General features: G+C 53.4%; 7 protein-coding genes across 7 annotated transcripts; 4 read left to right on the top strand and 3 right to left on the bottom strand.

Moving 5' to 3' along the window:
- Positions 1–246: 246 nt before the first annotated feature.
- On the top strand, positions 247–2,178 carry Aspvir_006071 (DUF3176 domain-containing protein; the record flags this gene model as incomplete). Its single annotated transcript, XM_043269279.1, has 1 exon — positions 247–2,178. The coding sequence occupies one exon, from the start codon at positions 247–249 to the stop codon at positions 2,176–2,178; it is 1,932 nt and encodes a 643-aa protein (XP_043125214.1).
- A 568-nt stretch (positions 2,179–2,746) lies between these two features.
- On the top strand, positions 2,747–4,259 carry Aspvir_006070 (endonuclease/exonuclease/phosphatase family protein; the record flags this gene model as incomplete). Its single annotated transcript, XM_043269278.1, has 5 exons — positions 2,747–2,950; positions 2,999–3,255; positions 3,302–3,583; positions 3,637–3,810; positions 3,857–4,259. The coding sequence occupies 5 exons, from the start codon at positions 2,747–2,749 to the stop codon at positions 4,257–4,259; spliced, it is 1,320 nt and encodes a 439-aa protein (XP_043125213.1).
- Positions 4,260–4,424: 165 nt separating this feature from the next.
- On the bottom strand, positions 4,425–5,003 carry Aspvir_006069 (GrpB family protein; the record flags this gene model as incomplete). The annotated part of the gene is made up of 1 exon (XM_043269277.1): positions 4,425–5,003. The coding sequence occupies one exon, from the start codon at positions 5,001–5,003 to the stop codon at positions 4,425–4,427; it is 579 nt and encodes a 192-aa protein (XP_043125212.1).
- A 915-nt stretch (positions 5,004–5,918) lies between these two features.
- Positions 5,919–6,532, top strand: Aspvir_006068 (putative calcium/calmodulin dependent protein kinase; the record flags this gene model as incomplete). The annotated part of the gene is made up of 2 exons (XM_043269276.1): positions 5,919–6,116; positions 6,170–6,532. The coding sequence occupies 2 exons, from the start codon at positions 5,919–5,921 to the stop codon at positions 6,530–6,532; spliced, it is 561 nt and encodes a 186-aa protein (XP_043125211.1).
- A 601-nt stretch (positions 6,533–7,133) lies between these two features.
- Positions 7,134–7,815, top strand: Aspvir_006067 (glycoside hydrolase family 134 protein; the record flags this gene model as incomplete). Its single annotated transcript, XM_043269275.1, has 4 exons — positions 7,134–7,291; positions 7,342–7,497; positions 7,543–7,670; positions 7,715–7,815. The coding sequence occupies 4 exons, from the start codon at positions 7,134–7,136 to the stop codon at positions 7,813–7,815; spliced, it is 543 nt and encodes a 180-aa protein (XP_043125210.1).
- A 243-nt stretch (positions 7,816–8,058) lies between these two features.
- On the bottom strand, positions 8,059–9,015 carry Aspvir_006066 (putative short-chain dehydrogenase/reductase family protein; the record flags this gene model as incomplete). The annotated part of the gene is made up of 1 exon (XM_043269274.1): positions 8,059–9,015. One exon carries the CDS (start codon positions 9,013–9,015, stop codon positions 8,059–8,061), a length of 957 nt encoding a protein of 318 aa, XP_043125209.1.
- A 384-nt stretch (positions 9,016–9,399) lies between these two features.
- Aspvir_006065 (uncharacterized protein) lies at positions 9,400–15,481 on the bottom strand (the record flags this gene model as incomplete). The annotated part of the gene is made up of 3 exons (XM_043269273.1): positions 9,400–10,023; positions 10,078–15,084; positions 15,134–15,481. 3 exons carry the CDS (start codon positions 15,479–15,481, stop codon positions 9,400–9,402), a joined length of 5,979 nt encoding a protein of 1,992 aa, XP_043125208.1.
- Positions 15,482–16,884: the final 1,403 nt, after the last annotated feature.

Below are 16,884 nucleotides of genomic sequence, written 5' to 3'. Positions count from 1 at the left end.
ATACAAGCTAGCTAGCTTAGCCCTCCTAGATCGTCACAGTGCATCTGTAGGCCGTGTTTAGATCCATACACCGCCTCGGCATGGGGGCTGAAGTACTGATCAGCAGTCAAAGGGTTAAACCGGCTCTTCGCAAGGCTGTTACCAGTCCTGAATCACTTATTAAGACTCGCGGTCCCTGCGGCTTAAAACGAGGGCCTCTGCACGAGTCAGGGAACATTGATATGTGGATAGATTCATAGTATCAAAATGATCCAACAGCGGACAGAGCCACCCGAGGAGGGTCAACGCTCTCACTGTCCTGCTCAAAATGTCGGCCCCGGTGAACCGACTGATCGGCGAAGACGAGTTGCGGACGACGACTCGACCCTGGAGACACTTTCACAGAGGAGTCGCCTCGAAGCTCCGAATTCGACCCAAGGCGGATCATTAGCCGTGGTCGACGAAAAAGACGAACGGGGAGACAAAAGGAAGTCAACATGGGCTGGACTTTCAGACTGGTTTGTATGGGAAATTCTAGCCGCTATTCTATCTGCTGCGACGCTCATTACCTTGGTCGTCGTCTTGGCCAAGTTTGATGGAAAGCCACAACCAGCATGGGAGCACATCTCGCTAAACTCGGTCATTCCCTGGCTAAGCACCATCTCTAAGGCTTGCATTATCTTCGCTGTCAGCGAGGCTCTCGGACAGCTAAAGTGGGTGTGGTTCGCGCAAAAGACACAGCCCATGTTGAACTTGAGGACGTTTGATTCCGCCAGCCGGGGATTCTACGGGAGTGCAGAACTGATTTGGACGCTGAGGTGCAGGCATTTTGCCATCTGGGGCGGTCTTGCAGTGATACTGGCTCTGGGCTTTGACCCCTTCACACAGAATCTCATCCACTATTATCCCAATATGGTGGAGGATGCGTCCCAACAAGCACTCCTGGCCAACGCCTCGTCGTACGATACAGTTGGGCCACCGACGGCTCATGCCGCTTTGGTTTGGGTCGACCCGGTGCTCAAGGCAAATGTGTACAATTCTCTCCTTAATAACGACCAGTCCAGGCCGTGGTCCATACCGCAGTACGCATGCAGCTCCAGCAACTGCACCTGGGATCCCATTGCCGCGTTGGAAGCGCGCGCGGTCTGCTCGAGTGTGACGGGCTATTTGGCTATGTCCTGTGACTCCAAGGTTCCGGAGAATCTTACTTATGCTGGACAGCCTAACTGCACTATTATGCTCCCGTCTAATACAACCGCCTGGTTCATACCATATCAGTATGAATATGCATCCATCTCCATTGCCGCCGTGCTCCCAGATCAAGCGCTGGTGTATAAGAATGCTACGCTCCCCCCAATCCAGATGATCGCGCCATACGATTTTGATCCCTCGGTTGAATCCCCGGGTGAGGGTAAATGGCAGGCGATGGAGTGTTCTATCGAGTCTATTGTGCGCAGCTTCCAGGCAACTGTCCGAGACAATGTCTATCGCGAAGAGACACTGGGGGTCTGGACCGAGGGTTTCTTTCCATGGGAAAAGAACTGGACCAACGTTCCGACGGGACTCTACCTCGAACCGCCATGGGGGTCTGATTTCGGAATTTCGCCACGCAGTCGGTTTACGCTGGGTAGCTCAGCTATCATGGGAATCACCGACTTCTTCAACAGTCGGTTCTTCGGGCAGTTCTTCCTGCAGACCTTGAACAGCGTAGTCTTCAAGACCCGGGAGCCTGCCATCTACGCTCCGAGCGATTTCATTCAAGCCATGTCGCTCGGGAACATTACAGGATGCGATGTCCGATCCGTCGAGAAACTGGAGTGCGCCATGAAAAACGTGGCACAGGCTATGTCCAAGACCTTCCGGGACTCGGCCTATGTAGGAGCCAATTCGGATTTGAGTCGCGCCAACATGACGGTTGGACGGGCAATGACGAGTGTTTCCTATGTTCAAGTGCGTTGGGCGTGGATTGTCTTACCCGCCCTGGTTTGGGTTCTGGGGGCAGGAACGTTGGCTGGAACGATATGGAAAACTCGACGAGCACAAGTTCCCAAATGGAAGAATGACCCGATCCCTTTGTTGTTTCTGTATCAGGATGGAGTTGACAAGCGCGGTGTGAGCCTGACCAAGGCATATGGAACGGACGACGTGGGAATGCGGTTATACGAAGATGACAAGAACATGGTATTGGCCAGTACATAGACACTTCATAACATGAGACTTTGGGAAATATAGATCAATTGCAGACAATACATTGCGATGGAAAGCTCAACTCTATCAAAGCGATCTTGGCACCATTTATTCGGTTCACCATTCCGAAACGTGCAAGACCAACGAATGAGCGGGAAAACGTTTATTGATGGAAGATCCTCACTGGATTCTTCAGACTTTATGCCAACCTTTGCTTGCTTGCATGTAAGTCACCAAGGTGAGACATTGAATCCGCCGGAGGACGGAATTCATTCTCAATTAGCCGGTTGGCGCATCCTTCGTCTGGGTATTCACCACAGAGCCACCCACGTGGACGGCGTAGCTCCGGTTCAATATAGAATCACTCTTAGCGACGAGCTGCCAAGTCTACTAATCAGTACAACCCAATGGCTGCTGCACCATCTGTAGGATTAATTAATTGTCCTCGGTTTATGCCTGCTAGCGTCTGGCATTGCCGTCACCGGGGTGGACGAGGTATAAATATCAGCGAATATCTGCAGGTTCTCATGCACTTCATAGCTCAACTTACCTGACTATCCATAGTCAACCAGCAATAGCAATGCGGTCCTTTCTTCTTCTCCTCGGAGCAGGCATTCCAGCCCTGGCTGCTACAGCTGGCGAGTTCAGCGTGCTCGCATTCAACGTCGCAGGTCTGCCCGCCGTCCTGAACGGCAACGACGTCCCAGGCGACAAGACCGAAAACTCTCGTCAGATCGGTCAGAAATTCGCCCAGTACGGATACGACGTTATCCATGTGCAGGAGGTCAGTCTGTAGCATACCCTCATACCTCGGGATGAACTGACGGAACAGGACTTCAACTACCACGCGTACATCTACGAAACCGACAACCATCCCTACCGCACTCCCACCTCTGGCGGCGCGGGGATCGGCTCCGGTCTGAATACGCTGTCGAACTTTCAATTTACCAACTTTGTGCGGACCAAGTGGGGGACGTGCTCTGATGCCGAGGGGGCAGACTGTCTGACTCCCAAGGGCTTCACCTCGATGCGGGTGCGCGTCGACGAGGGCGTATATGTGGATTTTTACAATCTCCACGCCGACGCTGGGTATTTCTCTTCTTTCAATTCTGTCGCCTAAGCTGACCATGAATAGATCCAATGCCGCCGATGTGACGGCCCGCAGCGCCAATTTGCAGCAGGTGGCCGATTACATCAAGGTCAACTCGGTCGGCAATGCGGTGCTGGTGTTTGGCGACACCAATGCGCGGTATACCTCGGCCGGCGAGAATATTCGCGTCTTCCAGACGCAGAATGGCATGGTCAACCCGTGGGTTGAGCTGATCCTCAAGGGAGCCGAGCCAGCCCAGGGGACCAGTGCGTTGATTTGCCAGAACCCTAGCACGACCAACAACTGTGAAACTGTCGATAAGATCTTGTACGTTCCTTCAGCCTTTGTGACTGCAATAGCAGCAATACTGACGGGAATAGCTACCGGGGAAGCCGTGCCGTCGATCTGAAGGCCGTCTTCTGGAACTACGAGAGCGACAAGTTCCTCAGCAGCAGCGGGACGATCCTCTCCGATCACAATCCAATCACGAGCACCTTTACCTGGACCATGTCCAATTCCTTCCGCCAGAGTGACCTCTTTGGTGGACCACACGGGTAAGTCAGCATTACCATAAGTCAGTGACGCCAGCTAATAAAGTAGAACCTGGTTCAACGACCTCGACTCCCTCCCCAGCACCTCCAGCGGGCAGAACAAGCCAAGCAAGATCTCCCTGCGCGGCGCGTCGCGGCTCGACAGCGTCGGTCTCACCTTGACCTCCGGCAAGAGCTACATCCATGGCGGCACGGGAGGCAATCTCGCGGAACTCACCCTCGCGGCGAACGAGTACTGGACCAAGGCGAAGCTGTGCGAGGGGCAGTACAACGGCCACACGCGCAACTTTTACCTGCTGGCCACGACGAGCACCGGACGGACGGTGAGTGCGGGGACGGCCACGTCCGATTGCAAGGAGTTTGCGGCTGCGCAGGGATGGCAGATTGTGGGATTCTACGGGCAGGATGGGGATGAGATGGATCAGTTGGGATTTATCTACGGGTTGATTTAGCCGCCTGCCACCAGTTGGGTATGCAGAGATAACAGCTAGACGTTGGAGGAATCGAGTGCTAATGAGGATGGACTACGAGCTTAGACAGGATAATGCAATAGTCTACACAGCTCCAAAGTACATACCATGCACCTCGTAATCCGTCTAACACAACTGTCAAGACAGCTAATCACTCTCCGGCAGCGGAATCCCCGCGCGCACGAAAATCTCCTCAATAACCTTCTCCTTCCGAAAGTTATACCCCTGGACCGTCTCCCCGTTCTGACGACTTGCCGTCGCCGCCTCCCTCTTTGCCCTGACATACAACTCCCGATCCTCCGGATGCGCAACCAACCACTCCCGAAACCGCTGATGACGGCTCAGCTCCGCTGCCCCCAGCCCAAACACATGCACATTGGCATACGGCTCCGCCAGCCAAAAGAAGCGATGCTCGTACCAGTTCGGCTCGCGGAAGAGGAACTGGAACCCGGCGGCCTGCAGCGCAGGGACGTAGTCGTCCTCGGCGGTGGGGTCTGGGACGACGAGGTCGACGTCGATGACGGCTTTGGCGGGCAGGCCGGGGACGCTGGTTGAGCCGACGTGATTGACCGTAAGTGCTTTTGGGCCGAGGGCGGATTTGATGCGCTGTGCGATGGATGCAAAGGCTGTTGGCCAGGAGGGGTCGTAGTCGACTATTTCGATGGGTTTCTGGGGGCGGGTGGAGATGATTTCGATGTAGTGGCGGGCGGATTTGTCTGTCGCCATTTTGTTGATCAGATAGATATCGATATCTGGTGGTGGGATTAGAGTAAGAAGATAGTAGGCTTATGTAGGCTTATGTAGCTGACTGTGTGTCATGAAGCTAACCTGTTGAGGTTACATTGCGAATACGAGGCTGTGCTAGCCTATTACAGGCATTGTGAGGTTATCCATGTATGCAGTGAGACCAATGAGTCAAAATGGGGTCTAGACAACCATTTCTAACTGGTCCTGGTGGAAATGATAGTGCAGCAGCTATATAAAATCATTCCTTCCTCAGGCCATCCTTGAATCTAGTACGGAATTGGTTAGTCGAACATCCCTTGCTCGTCAAGCAACCTGATGCTTTGATGCTTCCTTGTCCTTCTTTCATCCATCTCGCAGGAGGACAAAGACCATGTTTCGAAGGACCATTGCAAAAATGGCGTCTGCACCTAATGAATACATTGGGGCTTCTGGATCTTCTTACCAGTTCAAAGAACTACTTCAAGACAGACCACATATGGGTCGCGTCTGGTTGGCAACGTCCGGCGTCCTTCACCCATATTCTTAGTTCGCTAGCTGATTCTTGTAGATCTGGTAAAGATCAGTTTGTTCTGAAAGACATACCAAAGGATATTTTTGATAACTTTCATGAGAAAATCCGGCCCCAGCTACAGCGGTCTTCATTCATCCGATTGCCATGCGACGCCATACCTGGCCAACGAATACTGGTGTATAAATATTTGACCCATAACTTCCTCGACCTAGTCAAGGAGGGGTTACCTCCACGAGCGCGGAAGCAGATCCTGAAGGCTAGTCTGAGAGGAATTGCTGAATTACACAATCGAGATGTTGTTCATCTAGGTACTCCCCATTGCACTACCATTCAGTCTCCTGGAGTTCTATTAAATACGTCTAGATATCAAGCCAGACAATATTATGGTTGACTGCCAGCGCAATGGTCAAGATACTGCAATCGAACGGGTTCAGATCATCGACCTTGAAAATGCTGCTTATCTTCCCAAAGGTAGATGTATCAAAGGTATGCTTGCTGGCAACGACAACTGGCGAAGTCCCGAGGAACACGTCAAGGGGGAGCTTAATAAGCCGACTGACATTTTCTCATTTGGGGTCGTTGTGAGTTTACTAGATCAATTGACAGATTGTTAAGTACTAACTGGCCTTGTCAGTGCATCTATGCTATGCTCAGGCGCGTCATCTTTGGTCCTGATGATGATTTCAGGAAACATCAGAGCCAGGGTGCACTGCCCGCCTTCATTCGCCTGCAACGTCAAGTGTCGTATTTTGGAGACCCTGAAGGGATCAACGGTCTTTTAAAACACATCGGCGATGATGAGATTAGTTGCCAGATCCTAAGGATGCTATGGGATGAAAGGGCTGAGGAACACATCCCATACACACCATTTTCCGAGTGGCCTGATGTCGTTGATCCAGCATTCAAGGATCTTATTCGGCAACTCACAAATTTGGACCCAGCCAAACGAGTGACAGCATGCCAGGCATTGGAGCATCCATGGTTTCATGGTGAGTAGACCGTTGAGAGTATAGGCTCGGTAACAGCCTCAATCCTCCTCAGCACCAAGTCACTAAGCCCAAATTGTGGATCTAAATTATATTCAACTCGTTTCGTCCACTTCATGGATGCATAGATCAGTGAGCGCCTGCATTCCAAAGCTAAGCTCTAATGGCTGCCTAAAATCAAGAGTAGACAATCTGCCGGAGGATGCTTAAGGCCCGCAATGTAGCACCATGAAACATCAACTTCCCGCGTATCCACATATACCTCTTTCTCGCCCCCAATCTACTTTATTTGTTAACGAAAGACGGACTCCCCGTGGCAAATGGGGAAATGTCCAGCACGACGCCCGTAGGGTCCCATCCGACGGACTGGTAATTTGACAGATCGGGCCGTCCTACTGCCATCTACTCCGTGCCGATGGGTCTCAGGACAAGCCATCAATCGTGAAATAGGGTATATGACATGTTATAAGGATTATCCTTGTATGGAGCTTGTGGACCATAGCAGAGAGCTCGTAAAGCCACCTGGAGCAATACCCTCTCGACTATATAAACCGATCATATCCGGACTCACTTCCAAAGACGTAATTGAACTCGCAAAATTAACTGCCAGCAATGAAGTTCACCACTATCGTCAGCCTTTTTGGCCTCGCCCAGTTTGCCATGTGTGACAACCGCGGTAGCTACACCGTCTCTGGCCTAGGACAGCGCAAGCAAGCCCTTGTCAAGGCTGGCGGAAACACCATGGACATGGCCATTGCCATGCTAGAGAGGTATATGCCTTGCTGCCTTTCAATTGTCTGCATGACTGACCTGACGGCAGTGACCACATGAAAGCCGACTACGTCTACGGCGACGGCAAATCCGGCGACGCGACCAACTTTGGCATCTTCAAGCAGAACTGGATGATGCTGCGTACTTCTGCCAGGGATTTTCAGGGCCAGTCTGCTGAGCAGGTGTCCAATGGGGCTGTCTTGAAGTACGTCCCTGTCTGTTATTGCTAGGGTAGAGCTAATCCGTACAGCCACGACCTGAAGAAAGATGTCAAGGCCCGTCATGACGGGGAGAAGCACTATGGGTTTGATACCTGGGTTGCGGGCCATCGCAATGGAGCTTCTGGGCTGCAGAATCCGTACACGGATGATATCAATAGTATGTTTTCCGGCTCTGATGGAGGTACGGGCTAATTGGAGCAGCGTATGAAAGTGCCGTTCAGTGGATCCAGCAGCAGATTGAGAGTGATCCCAAGTATCAGAAGGATGATACCAGGTTCTGGGTTGATGTTACGGCAATCTAGTCCTGCTTTCGTCATGGAATAGCCATGGATGGCTTACTGCGATTCGCATCACCTCTTATATCACAATTTAGATTACATTCCTTATTCAGACTGACTGTCAAATGCTTGACTATTTTGAGTATGACCTATGCCTGTCCGTTATGTCCGCTATGTCCGGATAGACAATCAGGAGGCAGATCTAATATGCATGTCGTAAACATGATTATTATTGCTGCCATATAAGATATCCTACTCTTCGATATACTACAAATTGCCCGTCACACCCGGCTTGATCCCCTCAAGAATCTCCCTCAACTCCCCCCAAACCTTCTCCTGCACCTTCTTCCCCTCGTCACTGCGCACAAACTTCGACAACGCCCCGTTATCCACCTTCCCATCAGTCATATACGCCCCATTACTCTCCTCCCCCGCCGCCGCCGCAGCAACCAGCGTCCGACTCCCCACCTCCGTCGACCTCGCCATCACCATCTTCATCAGCGCAAGCAAGATCCCCCCCTCGCGGCCTAGCTGCGAATGGCACAGCCCAGGATTAAGCATATTCACCACGACGCTCTCGTCCGACATCCGCGCCACCATCTCCCGCAGGATTAGCACCTGCAATAACTTCGAGGTCGGGTACCGCTCCCGCAGGTTAGTGTGGTTCTCGTCGTCCAGCGCAGCAAACGTATTCTCCGCGTTTCGCTCAGGGAACTTCGTCCACGCGTGCACCTCGCTGACGACCGTCGTCAGGCGCGGCTTGGTCCCGTACCTCTCTGCGCTTCTGCGGAGGGTCGGGAGGACGAGCAGAGCCAGAAGGATCGTGCTGAGCACGTTCACGGTGATGGTTCGCTCGTGGCCCTCTGCTAGCTGGAAGGTTGCCGTTGCGATGGACGCGTTGCACAGCAGGACGTCTAGTCTCGGCAGTTGGGAGACGTTCTCTGCGAAGGCGAGGACCGAGACGTAGGACGCGAGGTCCAGGTCCCATACTTCGATGGAGGTTTGGGAGTCCGGATGGGACTCGCGAATTGAGGCTTTGGCTGCTTCGCCGGCGGGGCGGTTGCGCACGGCGAGGATCACGGTTGCAGCGTTGAGCCGGACAAAGTGCCGTGCTGCTTCGAGGCCCAGGCCGACGTTGGAGCCGGTGACGATGATGGTTTGGTCTTTGAAGGAGTGGGTGGGGTATGCTGGGGTTACGAAGAATTGGGAGTAGAGGAAGCCCATTTTGAAGAACGTCACCTTGACAATGGAGGTTTTCTGGGGATGGATATGATCAGAGGGGTGCCTGCTATTTAAATATTTATGCTGCAAGCATTCTCGGCCCTACGGAGTTGGTCGTTAGGATCGGCGGGCATAGCGTTAAGTCCGCGATTAGAGTCATCCCTCCCAATGTCGATGACGTGGACTGTTGCCTCGACCCAATTCGAATGGACTATTGACTAAAATAGAAAAGATTATTGCATGTATTCGTCGGCTGACCAGGAACTGCCCGAGCGCAGAAAAGTATGTATGGTTGCATAGCACGTAAATTGCGACTATACACTAGCACTTTTCATAGATGAAGACACATTCTGAGTGATTAAATTACAGAAATTACAGCCCCTGTTCCTACAACGCAGTGATCGAAATCCGCTTCGCCCCCGCATTCCCATTCAGCAACGCCGAGCCACTGCTGCTGCGCAGATGGTTCGAATGCATCTGCTCCTCTTCCACATCCAGACTGAACCTCCGCGGACGATGCCACATGCCGACGTCCTCGTCCTGCCCCTGCAGACTCTCCTGCTTCACTCCAAACTTGGTAGCAACCTGCTGCGCTAGCTCGTCGTACGCGCTCGTATCCACAGCCTGGTCACTCTCCTTGCTGAGCCGCGCCTGCGCATGCTTGAGGAGCTGCAGATGCTGGCTGACGGTGTCCGCCGCTTGCGCCTGGTCCACGTCCGGGTCGTTCAGGAGCTCATGGAGCACCGACTCGTGCAGCGTCACTGCCGCGAGGTGGTTGCCTGACGCCGTGTACAGGCCCGAGAGCAGCTTGGTCATCTCAAGCGAGAGGGGGTCGCAGTTGCCCCAGACCTGGCGCAAGTTGTAGCAGATGTCCTTGCCCAGCTGCATCGCGGCCGTGGTGTGCCCGCGGCAGAAGCGGGTTTCCACGAGGCGACGGCCGATCCAGACCACCATGTTGGGAGACCAGGTCTTCTGGACGATGCGCGAGGTCCATAGATCGGTGAGGATGGTCTGGTAGCAATTAGCATACGTACGTACACAAAAGGGAGAGGGGGAAGGGGATACCTCTAGATCGTCAAACATCTCATGTTCACCCAATACTGTGACCAGATCGTTCAGTTCGGGGAATGGGAGTTCAGAGAACTCAATCTTCAGATGGCGGGCTCTGGCCATGATCTCCTGCAGGAGCATCTGCGACTCGAATGCCATGTTCTTGGCGGTGCCGCTGTCCGAGCACTTGCTCGTCTGGTAGCCGTTGAGATACAGGCAGAGTTTGATGGCAGTGAAGATTGCCTCGTGGCTGTTCAGCCCGTCGGTCAAGTGCACGAACGAGTGGAACACGCCTGTCAAGTCTGCAGCACCCTGGAAGCGCGAGGTGTTGCACAAGTCGCAGACCATGTGGGTTGTCTCGGTGATAATTTTAATATTATAATCCTGATTGACAACCTCGCGACGGCATAGGTTGTAGAACTGGTGCACCACGTCCTTGGAGCGCAACCCGGGAGAGATAGACAGCGAGTTGCAAAAGTATTCGTACAAGCTGCCCTGCGTTTTGGTGGCTGCCGTCGTGCGTTTCTGCTCGGTCTGCATGACATGGAGCTTCTGGCCGGTAACGAGAGTGGTGACGATGTCGTGCCGGGAAAGACTCGTCTGGTATTCACTGTACATGCCGCTTTCCTGAGCCAGGGCGTCAAGGATCTGGCTGTAAGTCATCCTCTTGCCACCAAACTCCTCCCCGAACGCGGCAACAAAGACGGCAGGGCGGTGCTCGTTCAGGGCCACTCGTTGTGCGGCGGGAGTTTCATGAATGACCTTCTTATGAAGCTCGTCGATCAAATCGTAGCCGGCATCCTTATACCCGCATTCGAGATAGATCGCCGCGAGACGGTGAGCGCGTTCAACCAGCGCTTCACGACTTGCAGTGACGCGGATGACCTCGTTGACATGCTCCCGTAGAATGCTTGCACCCTGATTGCGCGACTCGATCGTATCCTTCAAGGCATGCACCAGAGCCACTTCACGCAGCCACAAAAGTGTCGGGGAGGAGGATAGACCTCGCTGCTGCTTGGACAAGGTAAGCTCCTCCATGTACAAAGCACGAGCCTCGTCGGAGGTGCTCTTCTTGCGAAGATAAATCTGAGCGATCTTGTGCTTGATACTCATCGCCGTCGGGTCCGTCATATCAGGCAAAGGCCGGGAGGCCTGCGATTGCGGCACCCACTCCTTCGTCTTGAGGATATGGTGGTAAAGGGCAAGCGCCTTTTCGAGACGGCTATCGCTTTTCTCGCAGATCTCCGCGAGACGGAGAGTAGCATCCCGAGTCGCCGGGCTTGAGTGCCCATGGATCTTCTTGCAAAGATTGAGGTACTGAGATGACACGGCGTAGCGCTCCGCGTGGCCTTCCTCCGCAGTGCTGGTGGTTAAGGTGCCCATGTATCCCATGTAGGTCTTGTCTAACAGGCCTTCCAGAAGTGCACGGTCGTAACCATCCTTTTCGTCAAAACGCATAAGAGTCGGCCAGAAATGACGGTAAACCTGCAGAGCGCGCTCAAGGTCCTTATTTTGTTCATAGATACCCACGAGAGCAATGGCTGCCCGGATACCGGTCGGGCTGATCATACCACCCTGGATGCTGACCTGGTAGATATGGCGATATGCAGCCTCGGCCTCGTCCTGCCGGTCCAGGCGAGCGGCCAAGTCGCCCTCACAGTACAGGCTGTCGATCGTGTGCTTGTCGGAATCACCCAGACGGGAAATGAAGAACTGGCTGACCTGGTTCAGGAGGACCAACGCCTTGGAGAACTGGAATGTGGTTTCGTAAAATTCAACCACGGTCTTGACCACCGCGGTGAGGTGCGGCACGGTGACTTTGTCCGCGGCAATGGATGCCTTGAACGCGTTTCCGTAAACCGTCGTCGCGTTGCCGACATCAAGGCGACGGAAAAGACAGTACGCATAGTCCAGGACGATATTCGCGATCAACGGGGCGCGGTCAGACCGGAACTTGGCCTCCGAAGTAGGATCGTGGACATCCGGCCATACATGCTTCAGGATTGACCAGGCGCAGTCACTGCCTTGTTTCCACTGTCCCTCGCGGATATGTAGAGTGCAGAGGTTGTGACACAAGGTCAAAACAGACGTGGCGTGGCGACCGCTGCCCGACGACGCAATGCTGCCCATTAGGCTGTGGATGTAGAGGCGCTCCTCTTGAGATAAGGTCGCGAGACTGTCAACCGTCGTATGGGTGGCCATCAGCTCGTCGGCGAGCTCCTCGGCCAGAGCGACGGCCTCGGGCGAGTACTGGTCTCCGCTTGCAAGGTAGTAGTTCCAAATGAGCATGGAAAGGGTCCGCTCCATTCCGATGAGACCTTGCTCGCGCGCCTCGGCCCGAAGGCTTGTGGCGCGGTCTGCCATCGTCTGCGAGTGGATGCCGGCTGATTCTAGATCTGAGGATAGCTCGGCAAGGACCATCTTGGCCTCCTCGTGGCGGCCGTGACGATGCAGGAATTGGTAGAACACAAAGGCGACCTTTGTCTTTTTCTCCCATGTCCATTCGGAATCAATGTCGTGCGAGCAAATCCCAACCCAGAGGCTTCTCAAGATCGATTCTGCCTCCTTGGTCTTGTACTTTTCCTCATACAGCTGAGCGAGGTAAAACGAGTAGGAGATGCGGCGGTGGTCTGTGACGTCCATCGAACGGACCATATTCTCGTATTTGAGCCGCGCAATCTCCAGCGCGAGATCATCGGAGGAAGCGATCTGGAAGTTCTGGGTGATGAAATCCGCCGCTTGCATACTCTCCGCCGAGTGACTACCATACTTGTCCAGAGTTTGCCGGTAGAACTGTCTCGCGGCGTCGTACGCCTCCTCGTTCTGGTTGCTGCTTTGGTAGGTTGTGACCAAGGTGGTGAGGTACTCCACGCGGCGGGTAAAGGTGATTTCTGTCGACTCCCAGTGAGACAAGGTCATCTCGCGAAGGGCCTCATTGCGCATGCCCGCGGTCTTGTCGCCACGGCCTCCCTGCTGAGGAGCGGTCAGCATCAGCTGTTCTAGCTCCATGGAGATCGGAGAGGAGGCCCCCAGCTGCGACCGACTGAGCGTCCATGCTTCGTACAGATGATCGTTAGCCCAGCCGGCCTTGGCCAAGTCGGCTGCACGAGCGCTGAGAATAAGACTCTGCAGGAATGCCGGAGACTTCTCGCCCAGCGCCACACGGCGCACTGCGACTGATAGTCGGTAAAGCTCCAGAATGCTGGATCGACTGAACTGCGACTCCCGACTCGTCAGCTCAAGCTGCGCAAAGAGGACTGAACTTGGCAAGGAGTTCTTGAAGATCGGCGTAAACGCAAACTCCCGCTCCGGGGTTGTCATCCGCGACGAAAGCAGGTGCGAGAACCAGTAGCGCGAGGTATATTCGAGGAGGATATACGAGTCAAAGAGAACGTCGCGCTGCTGCGCTGGCATTTTGTCCATGGAGATCGCCACCTCTTCCTTGACACACGCCCGGGTCCATGCCAAGGACCGCGTGAGGAGATCATAGTGAGCTTCCTCGAGGTTGAACGGGAATCCTTGATTGTCCGAGTAGTTGCTGTCTGCGGACATGGCGCGTTGCCGGAGGTTCTCACGGATCATGGAATGGCGGAAGGTCAAGAATCCATCGCGGACCATGACCAGACGGCCCAGGGGCTTGAATACATTTCTTTCAGCACCGGCAGGACGCGACGTTAGCTTAAGACTCTCCGCGTCCACTGAGAGCAGCTCTTCTACTTCTTTGATGCGCAGAGGACGCTCGGAGGCCACCAGCCAGGAAAGGAGACAGCGGATGTCTGGCCGGGTGATGTCAGTGGTGCTCAGATGGTTGCCAATCAGCTCGCTAACATCGCCTGGCGCATGTTGGATTACACTCATCATGCCCTTGAAGGTCGACTCCCGTTTCATAGATTCGAGAGTGAGCTGCGCCCAAACGAAGCATCCTTGAGCGCGGTCGACGATGCGTCGGGCCATCGTGTCTATCTGATCATCGGCCAGCCCGTAGAATTGGCCGTCTGACTTGATGGCGTCGGTAACAGCCGCGAGCAAGTCGGTGTGAGTCAAGGCGGGAGTTAGCGAGACTTGTTGAGTACTTTTCCCAAGCTGCTGCTGCGCTGGAAGCTCTCTGGAAAAGATGATAAGCTTCGACGATGTGCCGGAGATAGAAGCTTGCAGGCGCGCGAGGAACCCAGTCATGGTGGCTTTGGCATCCTTGATCTGATCAAGGCCGTCCAGGACGATGATGAAGTGCATGTGTGACTGCATTGCCGTTTTCACAGCGGACCAGAGCACGTCCTCCACCTGGGTGTCGGTAGCTCCAGTCGAGGCCATGTCCGCAGCCTTTCGAACCGATGAAATAATGCCCTCTTGGGTCTTCCACGAGCTGACACATCGGTCCAGCATCTGATGGAGAATGCCCTTGAGAATGGTAAGGGTCAACGTTGTGATAGGCACATCCTCCCGTACCCAGCAGGGAATGACGTTCCAGATGTCATACTCGGAGGAGACCTGCAGCCGCTCAACCGTCCATTGGGCCAGCGCACTCTTTCCTGCTCCCGGGCTGCCTGTTATCACCATCATCTCACGGCTGCTGCGAGTGAAAGTCGTGAGGTGCGGGTCGAACCACGCAAAAGAGCCATCCGCCAGGGAGTGATTGTGTCCTTCGAGAACCATCTGGAGTGGACGATCCTGCAGATCAAGGAACTGATAGATGGCAGCAACGTCCGTGGTCGTCCTCCTGGATAAGGCGAGCTCTGCCAGTTTCCGCCAGTTTGTATTGAAACTGTTGTGGAACTGGAAAAACGCTGCATCGACGTGTTCGCCCATCATCAGCCAGTCCAAAGAGCGTGACGCGTCAGAGTACTCCATGGTAACGTGTAGCACCAGCTGCAGCAAACTGGCGTAGGTCTTGGCCACCTCGCTCTGCAACGAACTGGATTCTTTAAAGAAGCTCTCTTGCTGGAGCAACAGGGAAATCTGAAGAGTAACACGCCCATATCGACCGAAAATGCTGTCCAGGATGTCCACATGCTCGACCCCCATCTGAAACAGTTAGTTAGCTATTGGCCCAAAAGACCTGGATGTGCCTCACCTCTAGGAGCAGTAGAAGGCCACCCCAGACCAATTTAGTCGCTTCCTCCGCCCCGTCCATAAAAGAAACAACGGCATCGCGCAACGAGGCCACGGCAAAGGCGAGGCTGGATGCGCGTCGAAGAGCACCGTCGAGCCGACTCCCGTCCGCCGGCATGCGTCTCAGCCGCTCCGCAGCGATCGTGTCAAAGAAAGCATCGATAGTCGGGACTTTCGCTTGGATAGCACTGGCAGACATTCCCAAGCGCGTTTCGCACTCCCGGGAAACGGTTTGGACCATTTCCCGGAGCACGGAGAGCTGATCAGGGCTTCCTCGAGCATTATGCGCTCTGGCTCGTATCGGAACCATATTATGATATGTCAACAGGTATAGTACAGTGGTGCTGGAAAGAATCGTTTCACATTAGATATGCAGGTGTTGCTGTAAGGCGAGACAACCGGACAGGCTAATGTTATATCGTGCATGCAGGAGACCAGGATTCTTGCAATCCTGACATCATGGCAGTTCGAAACGCAAGCAAGCTTGAGAAGATACTGAGATAATCTACTGCTCTATCCGGGGTCATGCCATCATATCAATAGAGGTTCCTTGGATCCGTGAGAGGTCGACCTTGGCTCCCGCTGAAGTCAATTGGGGACAAACTGTGTGCTCTATGGCCTGTCTGGATTACGCCATCAGCAATTGGCAAATGTGAAGCGCGATAATATACAGTAATCTTCAGACATCTGGATGATATTTCTTTCATCTGAAGGTCAAAATAGTTATATATCGGATGAACGCTCTGCAACTCTTCTGGCAGGGTGAATGCGTCGAGATGAGGTTTCTTTGTCGATGTAGACAAACTCGGCCCCACAAAAAAAGTCATGGTGTCATCCCCGCCCATCATGTTGGTATAAGGTTATTCACCCATCTCCGTGCGAATCCGAGACGTCATGGATTAAGAGAATTGTCTTTGTCTTGTCTTGTGGGTGAATCTTTCATGTCGTACCCAGTGACATCAATTTGACCGGGCACTCTCGCCAGTGTGGACTGATCTTCCCTAACGGTCAGTGCAACCTTCCAAGCCATACAATGACTTGGTATAGTAAAGACATGGTAGGAAGTGCTTCTGGTTTTAGACGCTATATATGGCCCTGTGAGTAATGAAAGCAGTCATCTGAAGTTGCAATCAGTCCAGAACTTGAGTATTAGCTAGAAATGGATTTCGACGCTCAGCACAACTGCACAGAGCAGGCTGAAGGATATGTATTTTAGCACTAACAACCGCATTTCTATGACAGTGAGTAATGAATGGCATGAGTAGGTCTGTATTGACGAGGAAGTTGCAGTATGCACGAGAACAAGTTCCTAAGGTCTGGACGAATACCTCTCTTGATCTACAACACCTGGTAAGAAGGTGGAAAATGGACTAGTTAAGGTCAAGCTGTGAATACAAAGAAGATTCTCAGTGGCAGACATTGCCTCTCTCAGTCTAAAAACTACTACCATGATGGAGTCAAGCGGGCTAGGTGTCCTGTATGAGGTGCTGGTACTCCAGCCTGAATAGACGGGATCACTACCGTTGTACGAAGGTCGAGAAACGCCTGGGTGCGAGCTAGGAGAGTTCCCAAAAAGGCCATTTGTGCCGCTCGTGCGTAATTCCCGGTACGGTGGACTGAATGTACAAAACTAGCTAAAACTTTTTTTTTCTATTAATACCTCTTGCCATGCAGGTCCCTGAGCGGCCACACACCACCTAGTTAGTAATTATT

The sequence above is a fragment of the Aspergillus viridinutans genome (assembly GCF_018404265.1).
Source record: "Aspergillus viridinutans IFM 47045 DNA, scaffold_4, whole genome shotgun sequence".
NCBI classification, from domain to species: domain Eukaryota; kingdom Fungi; phylum Ascomycota; class Eurotiomycetes; order Eurotiales; family Aspergillaceae; genus Aspergillus; species Aspergillus viridinutans.
Note: the sequence above shows the minus strand (reverse complement) of the source record. Positions and strands in the feature narration are given on the sequence as shown.